The 15,541-nt window shown below is 44.9% G+C and overlaps 1 protein-coding gene across 1 annotated transcript in view; it reads right to left on the bottom strand.

Annotated features, from left to right (window-relative positions):
• Cdyl2 (chromodomain Y like 2) overlaps positions 1-14,317 on the bottom strand; it is a 157,277-nt gene extending 142,960 nt beyond the window's left edge. Inside the window, exon 1 of the mRNA XM_015496290.2 lies at positions 14,159-14,317. Coding sequence (XP_015351776.2) covers positions 14,159-14,317 — 159 coding nt within the window. The remainder of the gene's footprint in view (positions 1-14,158) is intronic.
• Positions 14,318-15,541: the final 1,224 nt, after the last annotated feature.

Raw genomic sequence — 15,541 nt, 5'->3', positions numbered from 1 at the left:
AAACAACCAGACACACCAATAAAGAACTTGGAGAACACTCCATCAGTGAGGCCCAACAGACACACACAGCAGCTCGCCCAGCAACAGCTGAAGACACCTTCCTCCCAAGTGCACGTGGGAGGTTCTCCAGGACAGAGCACATCTTAGGCCACAAAAAGATTTGAGTGTTTTTTTTTTAATTGAAATAAATGTGGGGGAAACAATTAAAATCACACAAAGTATGTTTCCTGACCCCAACTGAATAAGATAGAGATTGATAATAGAAAGAAAACAATAAAACTCACAAATATATGGACATTAAACAGCCCTTTCTGTAAAACAACCATGGGTCAAAGAAGAAATCACAAGGGAAACTGGAAAACAACCTGAGACAAATTAAAAGAAAAACAAAGCAATACCGATACTGCAATACCTAGAGGAAATAGCAAAAGCAGTCTTCAGAGGGAAGTTTATAGCTGTAAACATGTGCATTAAGAAAGAGCAAAGATCATAAATCAGTAAACGAATTGAACATCTAGCTTTCTGCTAGCTTTGGGTTTAAGAAACAAACTAAAACAAACTGAACCCAAAACTAGCAGGAGGAAGGAAATAATAAAGATCAGAGTAGAGATAATGTAGAATATTAAAAAACAACAGAGGAAAAATCAAAGAAACCAAAGCTTGTTCTTTTTAAGATCAACAAAATTGACAAGATTTTTGGCTAGGCTGATTATGAGAATAAGACTCAAATTGCTAAAATCAGAAATGAAAGAGGAGAAATTACTACAGACCTTACAGAAATAAAAAGAATCATAAGCCAAAAAACTCTACCAGAAAGCATCTAGAACTCATAAACAAATTCAGCAAAATAGCAGGGTATAAAGTCAATACCAATATATCAATTGCATTCCTATACACCAAAGATATAGCAGCTGAGAGAGAAGTCAGGAAAACTATCCCACTCACAATAGCCTCAAAAAAATAAAATAAAATAATTGGGAAGCAATCTAACAAAAGAGGTGAAAGACCTCTACAATTAAAATTACAGAACACTCAAGAAAGAAATTGAAGAACACTTCAGAACAATAGAAAGATCTCCCATGTTCTTGGATAGGCAGAATTAATATGGTCAAAATGGCCATACTACCAAAACACTACAGATTTAATACAATTCCCATTAAAATTCCAATTGTGTTCTTCATAGAATAGAAAAAGCAGTCATGAGATTCATTTGGAAAAATAAAAGGCCCAGAATAGCCAAAGCAATCCTTAGTGCGAAAAGTGAAACAGGAGGCATCACAATACCAGACCTTAAGTTACACCACAGAACTATAGGAACAAAACCAGCATGGGGTCAGCACCAAGACAGACACGTAGACCAATGGAACAGAATAGAAGACACAGAGACAAACCCACGCTAGTACAATTATCTCATACTGAACAAAGGCACCAAAAACATTCACTGGAGAAAAGAGAGCTTCTTAACAAATGGTGCTGGGAAAACTGGAAATCCATTTGAACAGAATGAAATTAAACTCCTGTCTTTTACCCTGCACAAAACTCAACTCAAAGTGGATTACGGACCTAGGCATTAGACCAGAGACCCTGCGCCTACTAAAAGTAAACAGGCTGAATCTCCATCATGTCAGCTTAAGAACCAACTTCCTCAATAAGACTCCTAAAGCAAAGAAGTAAAATCAAGAATCAATAAATGGGATGGAATCAATCCAAAAAGCTTCTTCACAGCAAAGGAAACAATCAAGAGAACAAAGAGAGAGCCTACAGATTGGGAGGAAATCTTTACCACCTGTACCTCAGACAGAGCATTAATCTCCAGGATATATAAAGAACTTAAAAGACTTAACACCAAAAAAAAAAAAAAAACAGCCCAATCAATAAATGGGCAAAGAAACTGAACAAAAAAAATGTTTAACATCACTAGCAATTAGTAATTAGAAAAATGCAAATTAAAACTACACGGAGATTTCATCTCACTCCAGTCAGAATGGCAATTATCAAGAATACAAATAACAATAAGTGCTGGCGAAGATGTGGAGAGAAAGGAACTCTCATATATTGCTGGCAGGACTGCAAATTGGTACAACCACTATTGAAACTTGGAATGGAACCACCATTTGATCCAGTTATCCCAGTCCTTGGTCAATATCCAAAGGACTTAAAATCAGCATATTACAGTGACATGGCCACATCAATGTTCATAAGAGCTCAATTCACAATAGCCAAGCTATGGAACCAACCTAGATGTCCTTCAACAGATGAATGGATAAAAGAAAATATGATATATATACACAATGGAGTTATTACTCAGCCATAAAGAAAAATGAAATTATGGCATTTGACAGTAAGTGGATAAAACTGGAAACTACCATGCTAAGTGAAATAAGCCAATCCCCCAAAAACCAAAAGCCAAATGTTCTCTCTGATATGTGGATGCTGACTCACAACAAGGGAGGGTGGGGAGGGGAAGGATAGAAGTCTGTTGGATTAGACAAAGGGGAACAAAGGGAAGGGAGAAGCAGGAGGAGAATAGGAAGAACAATGGAATGAATCGGACATAACTTTCCTAGTCTTGTATTTGAATTCATAACCAGGGTTACTCTGCATCATAGACAACCAAAAGAATAGGATCCTAATTAGAATAAGTTATACTCCATGTCTGTATAATATGCTAAAATACATTCTACTGTCATGTAATCTAAAAAGAACAAAATAAAAAATTTTTAAATATAAAAAATAGATCAATGAGTTATCAGATAACTATCAGTAAATATGTCTGAAAATCCAAGCAAATAATAAATTATTATATCCTAGGAAAAAGATCATAAGAAAATACTATGAACAACTGTACACCAAAAAATTGGCCCACGTGAACAGCAAAATTCTGTAACAGTAGCAAATTATCAAAACTGACTCCGAATAAGCAGAAAATGGAATACACTTATAACATGTTCAGAGGTTGAATCAGTAATTAAAACCTCCCAACAAAGAGAAGGCCTGGACTCAGACAGCTTCACCAGTAAATTCTACCAAACAATTAAAGAACAATTAACACCAATTAACACAGGATTGGTGTTAATTCTCCTCTTTAATTTTTTAAACCCTTCTGAAAAATTAAAGAGGAGAATACATTTTCAAATATATTTTATGAGGCAAGCACCAGTCTAACACCAAAGCCAAAGACACCAGAAGAAAAGAAAACTCCAATCCAATATCTCTGAGAATACAAGTTCAAAACCCTCAACAAAACACTAGCAAACCAAATCCAGCAGCATGTTAAAAGGATCCCACACTATGCCAACTGAGATTTTTCCCAGGAATGCAAGGATAGTTCAACACACGAACATAAATAACTGCAATGTGAATATAAATAACTGCAATATTACCACGTTAATAGAATAAAGGAAAACAACACATAATCATCTCCATTGACACAGAAAAGGCATCTGACAGAGTCCAATGCTGTTTCGTGATTTTTAAAAAGATCAAAAAAATAAACTCAACATGATAAGGGGAATTATGGCAGACCCACAGCTAATATCACATTCAGTGGTGAAAGCCTGAGCATTTCTTCTAAGATCAACAATGCCCACTTTCCCCACTTCTCTTTAACATAGTATTAGAGTTCTAATACTATGCTGGTATTTGGTGTCATTTAAATATGACACCAAAAGCACTGGAAACAAAAAATACATATAAATACCAAAAATACTCATCGAACGACAATAAAATTATAATTTTTGTGCATCAAAGTACACTATCAAGAGAGTAAGAAGATAACAGATAGAATGGGAAAAATATTTTCAGGTCACATATATGATAATATCCAGAATATGTATATTTTTAAAATTCTATAACTCAATAACAAAAGGATAAACAACCCAATTCAAAAATTGACAAGGGACTTGAACAGACATTCCTCCTAAAAAAATATACAAATAGCTACTAAACACATGAAACAAGGCTCAACATCACCAGTCATTCAAGAAGATGCAAATCAAAATCACAAGGAGATACCCTTTCACAACTACCATAATGGTTATGAACAATAATAAACAAAATAACAAATGCTGGAGAGAATTTAGACAAACTACATTCCTTGTCTAAGGCCAGTAAGAACGTAAAATAGTATAGATCCTGTGGAAAACAATTTGGCAGTTCTCAAAAAGTTCCCTGTAAAATTAGAATATAGCCCAGCAAATCCACTCCTAGCTATATACCCAAAAGAACTGAAAATAGGAACTTAAACGGACACTTGCAAGCCAATGTGCATAGCAGAATTATTCATAACCACATTCAGAATAGCTAAAAGGTATAACAATCCAAGCGTCATCAACAGATGCATGGAAAAACAAAACATTGTATATACATAATACAAAGGTATACTATTCAGCTATAAAAAGGAAAGAAGTTCTGATTATATGTTCCAACAAGATTAACCTTGAAAGCATTACTATGCTAAGAACAAGAAGAGGCCAAATATAAAATTGCCAAATTCTGTTTAATAAATCGCCATATATTGTTTAATTCCATTATATGAAATACCCCAAATAGGCAAATTCATGAAGACAGAAAGCAGATGAGTGACTGCCAGAGGAAATGGCAATGACTACTTACAGTGGTTTCCACTTGGGATGTTGAAGCACTGTAGTAATCAGTTATACAACACTGTGAGAGTACTAAATGCCACTCAACTCTACACTTTAAAATGGTTAAAATAAGTCAGGTGTGGTGGCACATGCCTCTGATCCCAGCTTTCCAGGAGGATCACAAATCCAAGTCCAGCCGGCGCAACTCAGTGAGACCCCATTTCAAAAGGAAACAAGAAAAAGGGGTGGGAATATAGCCCAGTGGTAGAATGTTCCTGGATTCAATGCCCGGTATCTCCTACAAAAATAAATCATTAAAATAAAAATTTTATATTTACATTTTTCCACAATTTATAAATATAGTAAATAGGGCTGGGGTTGTGGCTCAGCGGTAGAGCGCTCGCCGAGCACGTACGAGGCACTGGGTTTGATCCTCAGTCCCACATATAAGTAAATAAATAAAGGTCAATCAACAACTTAAAAAATAAATGAATAAATAGATAGATATAGTAAGTACATATCATATAAATAAAACTGGCACCAAAAATGTAAGTATAATCTTTAATATATGTAATTTTATTTTTCTTTTCTACTTTACTACTGTTTTTGCTTCTCTTTACATTATTTTTTCTTTATAATGTCTTTTCATTTTGCTATCCTTTTTCTGACTTTTTGAGATGAACTGAATTCATTCTTTTTTGCTTTTGACTTAAGGTTACGAATGTTCCTCTGGGTACCACTTTACCCACTGTGCAGAAGTTTTAAAACAATGGTTTTTACTTCATGTTAATTTTTTTAATATTTATTCTACATTTCAGGTTTTCCTAAGACTCAATTAATTAAAAATTCAGCACACAAATTATGAGATGTGACCTCTGCTGATGAACCTAGAATTCTTCTAGGTCGTACATTTAAAAATGGCATTGACAGACTTGAGAGTAACCAGACAACAGCCAGTAGGGTACAGGGTTGAGAAGCACATCAAGAGCAGAGTGGGAGGAAAAGAGACAGTGATGCTGAATCTGGAAGAAAACAGCCCAAACGTGGTGGTCCAGAGCTTTCTGGAATCTGGAGGGATTTTCACGAGCACGTCTTATGTTCTAGGTGCAGGGGCACTGCACCGGCCGAGGCAGAGCTGGCTCTGCCTTTCAGAAGACAGTCCTTAAATAAGCACTGGAGCCACTGACTGAGGGGAACGGGCTGTGGAGAAGCCCGGGACGCTCAGGGAGTGCAGAGCAAGGGCCATCCTGGCCTGGGAGGTCAGAGAAGCCCAGAGCTCAAGAGAGAGAGGGATCAGGCAAGTCCAAAGAAACAGCATGAGCAAGGTCATGAAGCAAAGGAGGTTTAGATGAACTGAAAGAGTCGGTGAGCAGGCAAAGGAGGGTGGTGGGCAAGCCTGGGGGCCAAGCCACAGCCCATCCTGATAAGAATCGGGGCTTTTGCCCCAGAGCCACGAGGCCACGGAAGACATTTTCAGAATTACCTTCTCACACAATCACTTTGGATACACTGTGGGAACAGAAGGTGGCAAAGGATCCAGCTGTCCACTTACTTGTGCACCTACTTCAGAGCGGTGTCTAGTCAGTCCTTTGCCCATCTTTAAGGGTTATTTGATACTGAATAGTTTGAGTTCCCTGTATCTCTTGGCTATTAGCCCCTTTTCTACAAATGATTTGCAAATATTTTCTCCAAATCTGCAGGTCGGGCGTCTCTTCCGCCTCTGTTTCCTGTTATACAGAAGCTGTTTAGTTTGATGCCATCCATTTTCCTATTTTGATTTTGTTGCTTGTGCTTTTGGAGCTGTAGGTCTTAAGTGTTCAATCCCTTTAGAGTTGATTCTTGTATTAGTGATAAGGAAAGGGCCCATTTCCACTCATCTGCATGTGGATATCCAGTTTTCCCAACACCACTTATTGAAGAGACTGTCCTTTCCCTAATGTGTGTTCTTGGCACCTTTGTCAAAAACTAATTGACTGAAGATATGTGAGTTTATTTCTGGGCTGTCTATCCTATTCCTTCCCTTGTCACTGTGTTTTTATGCCAATACCATGCAGTTTTAATTATTACAGCTTTGGGGGGAAAAAAGCTACTATAGGCAACCATCAGAAAATGCAAATCAAAACTACAGTGAGTTGTCATCTCACACCTGTCAGATTGGCTATTATTAGAAAGATGAAAGTGTTGGTGAGAATATGAGAAAAGGGGGCCCTTATACACCACTGGTGGTATTGCATATTAGTACGGCCATTATGGAAAATAGGACAAGAGTCCTCTAAAAACCGAAAATAAAAGTACGATTTGATCCATCAGACCCACTGCTGGGTACCTGCTACCGGCTGCACCCAAAGGAACGGAAAGCAGTGGGCAAAAGGGGAGGCTGCCCACACTCCGTCGCTCACTGCAGCTCCACGCACAACAGCAAGATACAGAAACCGCCTAGGTGTCCATCAATGGATAAACGGGTCTTATAAAATGAGGTACACATACACAACGGAATACTGTTCAGCAAAGAATCAATAAATAAATAAACTAGAAAGCGTGTGAATGATGAAAGAACCTCGAAGGTACTGTGAAGTAAATAAGCCAGGCACAGAAGAACAAATTCCCACATGTGCTCACTCGCACATGGAACCTAAAAAAGCACAGCTCTTGGAAGTGGAGGGTAGAATGCTGGCTCTCAGGGGCCAGCCAGGGCAGCGGGCAGGAAAGAGGGATGCTGACCAGTGGGCACCGAGTTAACACGGAGGAAAGACTTCTGTGCTCCTCTGGACGGCAGAGCAGAGCCAATCATCATAATGCACTGCACGTTTCAAAACGGCCAAGAGTCACGATTTCAAGTATTCTCACCACAAAGAAAGAATAAACCTCTGAGGTGACAGATACGCTAATCCCTCTGATTTGATCATCCTACCACGCCACAGGTATAACACACACACAAATGTGTGCAATCGTTATTTAAAGAAAAAAAAAAAAAAAGACCCTTTGTAAAGGAATGCCCTGGAGTGGCGATGGTCAACGAAAGTGAAGATCCCGGTGACTCGATTCAGCTCCCCCTTCCTCGCAAAGGTTCCCAGAGGCACTGGGCCATCTAGTGAGAGGGACATGTGTGCTGTCAGGAGTCACAAGAGGGCATGAAAGGTAATCTGACCTCTAAGGAGAAATGCCACCCCACCTGGACAATTCGGTGGGAAACCTCCGAGAAAGAAGGACATTGCCCGTGTGTCTGTCACCTCACATCGATGACAACTCACAACTCAGGCTGCTCCTTCCAGAACACACCGACAAACCACTGTCAGTACAGGACGGGGTTGGGAGAGCCTTAGCCCCACCAGTGCTTGGTCCCCGAGAGGGAGTGGGACTGAAGGCACGCAGGGTGGGCCGAGGAGCTGGGCCACTAGGGGGCGTGCCCTGGGGCATGCATCTGCCCTGGTGAGGAGCACTCACACTGCTTCCTGTGGCTACGCTTCCAGTCACCTTGCTCCACCACACACTTCCACCGTGATGCTCGGCCTCCCTCAGGCCCCCAGGAAGGCAGTCGGCTGTGTATGCACTGAGACCTCTGAAACTGTGAGCCCAAGTTCATCTTTCCCCTCTAAAGTTGTTCTTGTCAGGTCTTTTGGTCACAGCAGTGAAAAAGCTGACTAAAACAGTGCATGACAGCTTGTCCTGCAGGTGGCAAAAACACACATCTCTTTGCAGTTCTTTGAATTTAAGAATTTAAGATGTAAATGCTTCTACTTATTCAAACATTAACAATGAAGGATAAAAAAAACTGTGGTATATATACACAATGGAGTATTACTCAGTCAGAAAGAAGAATTCTGGCATATGGCGGTAAATGGATGGAACTGGAGAACATTGTGCTAAGTGAAATAATCCAGTCCCAAAAAGTCAAAGATCAAGTTTTCTCTGATACGCAGAAGCTAATTCATAACAAGGTGTGGAAGGAAAGAAAGGGAAAAAGGGAGAAGGCATTTCATCAAAATAGAAGAAGGATCAGTAGATAGACTAGAAAAAAGATGAAGGGGATGGAGGGGGAGGAAGGAGCCAGGGAATACAGCACAATGGATCCCAACACCAAGTACATCCACAGACATTAATGAAAAAAACAACTATAAACAGACTGCAGAAAGGTCAGGAGAGGGAGGGGCAGGCAGAGGGAGGAGGGGCGGCAGGAGTGCTGGGGACCAAGTTAGAGAAAATCATATTCCACGCTTTTGTGATTATGTTAAAATCCATCCTGATGTTATACGTAATTTTTAAAAGTCAATTTTAAAAACAGTGCAGACCTGTTTGCCAGGATCTGGACTCGGTCACCTCACCCACGGGAAGCCAGCTTTCCACAGCACCTTACCAAGTCAGCCAGGGTCACCAGGAAGTTTGAAATGACCACCCTGACAATCCCGGGGTGAAGGGATGCTAACACCACGCCAGCCACGGTGAAGAGGAAGACGTGGACGGTGCAGAGGCCCAGCAGGATGCTGCAAGGGCCCCGCGGGAGAAGTACCCACCAAGGACGCCACCAGCTAGCTGCCCTCCAAACCAGTAATGGGGCCTGAGTGAAGGCCTCGGACCCCGGTTCTGCCATCACCACCACCCGCGTGGGCAGAGCCCGGCTGTTCTGAGGAGCGGGGCTGAAGGCGGTGCTGACCACGGGAACTCCCTGTGCCGTCCCTCCACAGACAACAGGCACCCATGGCTGTGGTCTTACAGAGCCTGGAGAAGAGCAAGACGCGCCTCTTCTCAGTGCCACACTGATGATCACCGTGCTCTGTCTGCTGGTGTGTGTGGCTGCCCTTCGCTTAGAAGAATGTGGCCTATGTGAAGACGGATTCTTCAAAGAAACGGTGCTTTGAATCCCATTACGTGACCTGACTTCCAACAGTCCCCACATGAGTCTGGATTTCCATGAAAAGTTGAGGTTATCAAATGTTCCCCATCAATGTCAAGGCCTGTGATTGCAGTCGGGTGAGAAGGCAGGTCCCAGCCCTACTCTTCATCACCAAAAGAATTCAAGGAGGCATAGGACATTCTGGGCCTCGCTGACCTCCTTTGAGAAATCTGCACAAGAAAGCAATGACAGCATCAAGACTTCCAAAGCAGCTCTCCAGAACAGTCCAGGAAGATGCTGTCTGTCTCACGTAGACCCACAGACGTCAGTGAAGACAACAGTCAGTTTTCGCATCTCAACCGTTGGTCTCGTTCTTTATCACCTGCTGGAGGTGTTAGTGACTCCCGACCCTCATCCCGCCAAGACCCTGCAATCCTCCTAATACAGTACTGCACAAACTTCACTGATTACCCAAAGCTAGATGTTTTCAACGAGTCTGGCTCATAGGAAAACAATGTCCACTGGTAGAAATCACACTGAACTGAAAAACACTAAAAGACTTTAAATGCCTTCAAACATCCCACCAAACGGGTTGTAGACATCTGAGACAGTTCTGACTTTCCTGTAACTTAAAGACCTGACTATATCAATGCTTCCATAAACAGACTATGGTTCGAAACTCGCACCACGCTTAGGTGTAAAGACGGAACAAGTCAGATCGATTCACAAGCCCCACTCAAAGCCCTCAACCTAATGGGAGATTTCGAAAATAAGACAGTGTTTCGGTAAAGCCAAGCAAGTGTCAGCACAAGGAGCGGGACTCTGTAGGAGCCTAAAGAAGGGGCAGAAAGGCTTGGAGAATGAAGGAAGCCTTGCCCAACGCAACATCCAAGCTGACACTGGGAGGAGGGGCAGGGGGCAGGGGTGGACAGTGTCCATCACCTAGAGTGGGATTAAAGGAAGGAGTGTGGCGAGCTCAAGGAGCTACGCGCAGCTCTCTGGGCAGAAGGCATGCTCTACATGGGGGACGCATGGAGGGACAAGACTCAAATCACAAAGCTTACACGGACTTAACGCTCTTTCATTAGGAAAGAGACGTGACGAAGTGAGGGTCTGAGGAAGACCCTTGTGAGTAGAATGTGCAGAAAAACTGGAGTGGGCAGGAGCAGACCCAGAGATAGCACTCGAGACCCCAACAGTTATTCCATTCAGAGTCCCCTGGACTGAAGTGGTGAGGGTCTCAGGAGGAGGAAGTACTCGGGCTGCTGAATGAAAGGAAAAGACAGGTGTCTGCGCTCAGCAAAGGAGGCCAGCCTCTGGCCCAGGAACAGGGATGGAGGCCAGGAATCCAGGAGGAAGATCCTAAGTTCACCTTTGGATATTTTAGTTTAAAAGGCCCCAGTGGAATTGGATAGGTCTGGAGCTCAGGAGAAAAAGTCAGGCAAGTGTCAAAACTTAGAAACTGTCCCTACAGTGACTAAACAGGACAGCAAGGGAAACCTGGGACAAACCATTTCTCCTGTCTTAGCTGCCAAGGTCAAGGAACTGGCAGCAGAAGATAAAGATGCAAAGGCCCCTGAGGCTCCAGGAGCTCTCAAGAGAAATGCTCCAAGAACAAGGGGTGGAGACCAGCAGGAGCCCAGCCTCCAGAGGCTTCCCTGCAGGAGATCCCAGGCCAGAGCTGCCCGGGCAGTGGAGGGAATCGCAAGCACCGTCCCAGCACAAGGCCAGTGTGTCCAAACTCAGACTCAGGCTGCCCGAAGAGGCTGGCAAATGACAAAGGATGTCATCAGGGAGGGACCAATGTGACAGATGTCTGTCCACTGGGATCCAAAGCAGAAGGGGATCCTGAGCACACAGTTTGTCATCATTAAGGGCAAGGACAGGTGGAGACCTAGAGGAGTGATATGAGGTGATACTCCTCCCAGGTCCCTCTACTCCATCGATTACCGGTGCCCGCAGCTGCAAGGACTATCCTGCTGCCACAGGCTCACAGATGTGCCCCTTGCCGTGATCAGCCTACCAGCAGTGACCGGTTAATGTGGGGATAGGAGGGCCCAGTTCCCTCTCCTCGACTGGGGACACTTCTGAAGGGCCACCACAGCTCAGAGCTGACCACAGGATCAGCGGAGACTCTTAACCTCACTGTGGGAGAGCTTCACATCTGCCCAGTCCCACCTTCCTCAAGGCCTTACAGGCCCATCTCACGAGAACATTCCTCAGTAAGCCCTCGGGTGTCCACTCCACAGTCTGTCTCCAGGCTGAAAGGAAAGCGAGGAACTGGGAGACGGGAGAGCGAGAAGTGAAAGACGGAGACCAGGCAGAGACACACAAGGGAGTCTGTCAGAGCTGGCAAATAAAGGCAGGTCCCTCCACAGGGGAGAGAGGCAACAAGGCTTGAGTTCTGGGCTTTTATGGGGGAGCTCAGGGATTAGAGCCAGGTGGATCCTAAGGTGGGTGATTAAGGGCAGGGTGGGTACGCCCTTGGGTGGGAAAGAATTCCAGGTTAAGGGTGGGGCTGGTGTCTGAGGGAGTGGTAATACGCCCTGGGGCAGGAAAATGGCGGCTGTTACTTAGATGGCAGCCCAGATCCCAGCAAGGACCTCACACAGGCCACCCACCCTAAATGGATGGTGTGCGTCCACCCAGAGGCCGAGCAGAGGGCTGAAACCACTGCTGGGAGTGAAAGGGGCTGACACACGTGCAAGTTAACCAAGGACGGCCACTGGCCTCCCATGGCCACCCACAGGAGGAACAGCGCCTGAGGGCTTCAGTTGCTCTCAGGAACTTGCATCACCTAGTAAACCTACACAAGATCCAGTGGAAGGAAAAGGGAAACCTGTATTTCCAGGAAAACTCGAAGAGCTCTTCTCAGAAAAGGGAGGAACCAGCGCCACACAGCAGCAGTGCAGGAAAGCTCACTGAAGGGGCGGCCAGTGAATGCTTCAGGTCCCTGCCTGAGGTCCCTGCCTAGCACCTGGACGGCCATCTTAAGTGACAGGCACCATTTTAAGAAAAACTTGGCCTTCCCGCCCAAGGGCATTTCTGAGAAGGGCTCTCCACTCCCTCACACCAACCCCACCCCTAACCACCATTAGGACCCACCCGCTCTAATCCCTGAGCCTGCCCCATAAGAGTCCCAAGCCCCAAGCCTGTTTTGCGTCTCTCCGTCTATGGAGACAAGGCCTCTGTTTGTCAGCTCTGACAAATAAACTCTCCTGTGTCTCCGCCTGGTCTCCGCCTCTCACTTCTGTCTCTTTGCTTCCTTTCAGCCTGAACCACAGGTTTCAACGATTTCAACCATTCCTTCAGTGTCTCTTGAAAGGATGAAATATGCCCTGCAAAGAGCCACAAGCTGGGAACACAACCATGAATAGTCCAGGTGGGTTCCTCCTCCCACAGAGCTGAGTCTAGCAGGAGATGGGGGCTCCACCGTGTAACCATTTCCCCTACCCAGACTTTCCCCAGAACTATATGCATGACACCTGTGGTCATTTCTTAATGCAGACGTCTACTCTAAGTTTAACTGGCAACACTTTCTGACCACTGAGTTAACTAAGCAGTAAATACTCTTTTAACCAACAAAAACTCTCAATGAAATCCAAGGATGTCAGCTGCCGTCCTGTGACAGCCACAAAAGTCAACTTCTTCCTGAAATCGGTTTGCTTGGACATGAGAAACCTGACCTGGACTTTGCGATGAACAGTGGTTGTACGTGGCTTCTACTCACTCTCTCCAATTTAAGTCAGGGCAGAAGGACCCAGAATTCTTAATAAACCCCAACAATATGAGATACTAAGTGTGGACATCCATTGTATCGCACACTGAAAATCATGCAAGGTCTAGAACATTCACCACCACCCGCCTGGACCCTGAGTGGTATCTGAGTGCATGACTGTATTGGTTCCCACAATTTTACACAAGCAGACAGAGATAGGCCTGAAGGTTTCTTAGGAACCACACAGACCTACAATATTGCTAAAAAGGCCATTTATCAGAAGTTCTAATATATGTCCAGGGTGCAGAAAAAAGCTGTATTCTTGGGCCTGCTTACAAAAAAGAGTTGGCCTGGCTGCACCTTTAACATATGAAAAACTCCAAAGTGTTAAAAATACAGTACAGAACATATGTGGGTGTTGGGTTTTTAATTACTACATTTTTAAATGATAGCTTAAAAGGCATTCATGGCCAAAGTCCCAGCACCAAGCAGAGTTCTAGGCATGTAGTAAACATACAACAAACACTTGATAGGTGAATTATTGAACAAATGGCTATTTTTAAATAAAATCCAAATCCAGCTCCACAGTTTGTCAGTAAGACCCTTGAGACATAATTTTTAAAACACTGGACTAGAAGACAAGAAAATGAAAATCAAGGAGGAAAATGCCCTGATCAAGAATTTGAGAATAAGGCAGATCCCCTTCCTCAGATGGGGGCATTCCTGGCCCGGCAAAGCCCCTGTCCCACAGATGAGTCCCTGAAGCCTCCTAAGTCACTTACATAAAGCAGCACGGTAACAGGTCAACACCAGGAGACTCTGGGAGTCAAGAGGGTTGGGGAACAGCAGCCACCTTAAGAGAAACCAGGAAATGACAAACCTCGAGGCCTCTTTGGCTTTTTAAGGGTCCATGATCAATGGCTGGCCTTCCCCTGGAGAGGGTGACCTGCAGAGGCAGCAGCTCCTACCCACTGGCTAAGGTACTGGCCACAGGAGCGTGGCACATCAGGACCTCCCACTCACCTGCCTCGGAGCTCGCCGCTGACTCAGCGAGGGAGAACTTCGGACCCAGGACAGGTCTGCCTTGGAGCCAGCAGCACACATGGCTGCCTGAGCGGTTCCAGTGTGCGAGCACACCCGGGCCTGAGAGTCCCTGGACACTGGTTGTCGCCCAGAGCTCATGGCCCTCGGCTTGCTCCTCTTCATATGCACAAACCAGACAGCAGGGGCTACTGAGAAGCAAGGCACTTAGTGAAGTGATCCACGAGTCAGGAGGACAGCCTCTGCTTCACAGTCATGGCCACCAAGGTCCTGATGATGACAAGCTCATCCAGCACACACTGCTACCAGAGGTGACGTGTGGGGGAGAGGCAGAGCCCTGGCCTCCACACATGAAGGGACTTGCTGAAGGAACAGCAAGCCTGTTCTAATATATGTTAGAGCAGGAGGCTGTTCTGGACAGGAGGCTATGGGGAGGGCAGGCTGGAACTCGGGCCTGGCCTCGGGTGCTGTCCATAGGTGGAATTTCTTGTTTTTCTGGAAAGCCTCTTGGGGGCCTTGCAGCTGACTGATCCAGGGCCACGGAGATTATCTAGATGACCTCCCTTAAAGTCAACTGATTAAGGACTTAAACCACATTACAGAAACCTCACAGCAATGCCCGGATGAGTGTCTGACCAAAGAACTGGAGATGGGAGGCCGGAGCCAGCCCTGCGGACACCTAAACCTGACGGCCACACTGGCTCACCAACAGCCATCACGGTCTGCTGACTCTGCTCCTCCCCTCAGATCAATGCTACCTCAATGACAGCCTCATGCAGAATTCTGTCTCCTCATCCTCAACCCAGAAAGAACTCTTCCTTGAGCAAATTTTATTTAGAAAGGTTCTGTGGGACTACACATTCTGCTTCTTTTCTCCAGTTAAAATTAGTGGAGACCTCAGACCCGACATCGGAGGTGCGCAGAAGGGCCCTAGGGCTTATGGAAAATCACGTCTAAGAACTGAGGTCCAGTAACCCAACGTCTCCACCCCCATCTTTAAGTATTCAAGCTCTCAAGCAGCAGAGCACGTGGAGAACCCGGGTGAGGTGGCCGACCCCTTGGCACCTGGTTAACACCTTCCCTCTCTCCTCACCACCACACCTGAGACCGGAAAGCACTGCCCATAGGAGGTGTCTACATCCACCTTCCCCTGTCCTCGCCAGGCTGCCGCCACACCCTCCCAGGCCCAAGAACACAGCAGCGGCATAGCTGCCTCCCAGGGCTCACCAAGGACCTGCTGGTTATTAGGTCCAAGGTCACTTCGACCACCTCATCTTTTTCCATGTCGACAGCTCCCAAGTCACCTCTAAAGCAATGGGTGACAGCGCCACAGTGGGGAATTCTGGCAGTGCTGGAGTCAACTGG

This window comes from Marmota marmota, unplaced genomic scaffold (genome assembly GCF_001458135.2).
Source record: "Marmota marmota marmota unplaced genomic scaffold, marMar, whole genome shotgun sequence".
NCBI classification, from domain to species: Eukaryota; Metazoa; Chordata; class Mammalia; order Rodentia; family Sciuridae; genus Marmota; species Marmota marmota.
Note: the sequence above shows the minus strand (reverse complement) of the source record. Positions and strands in the feature narration are given on the sequence as shown.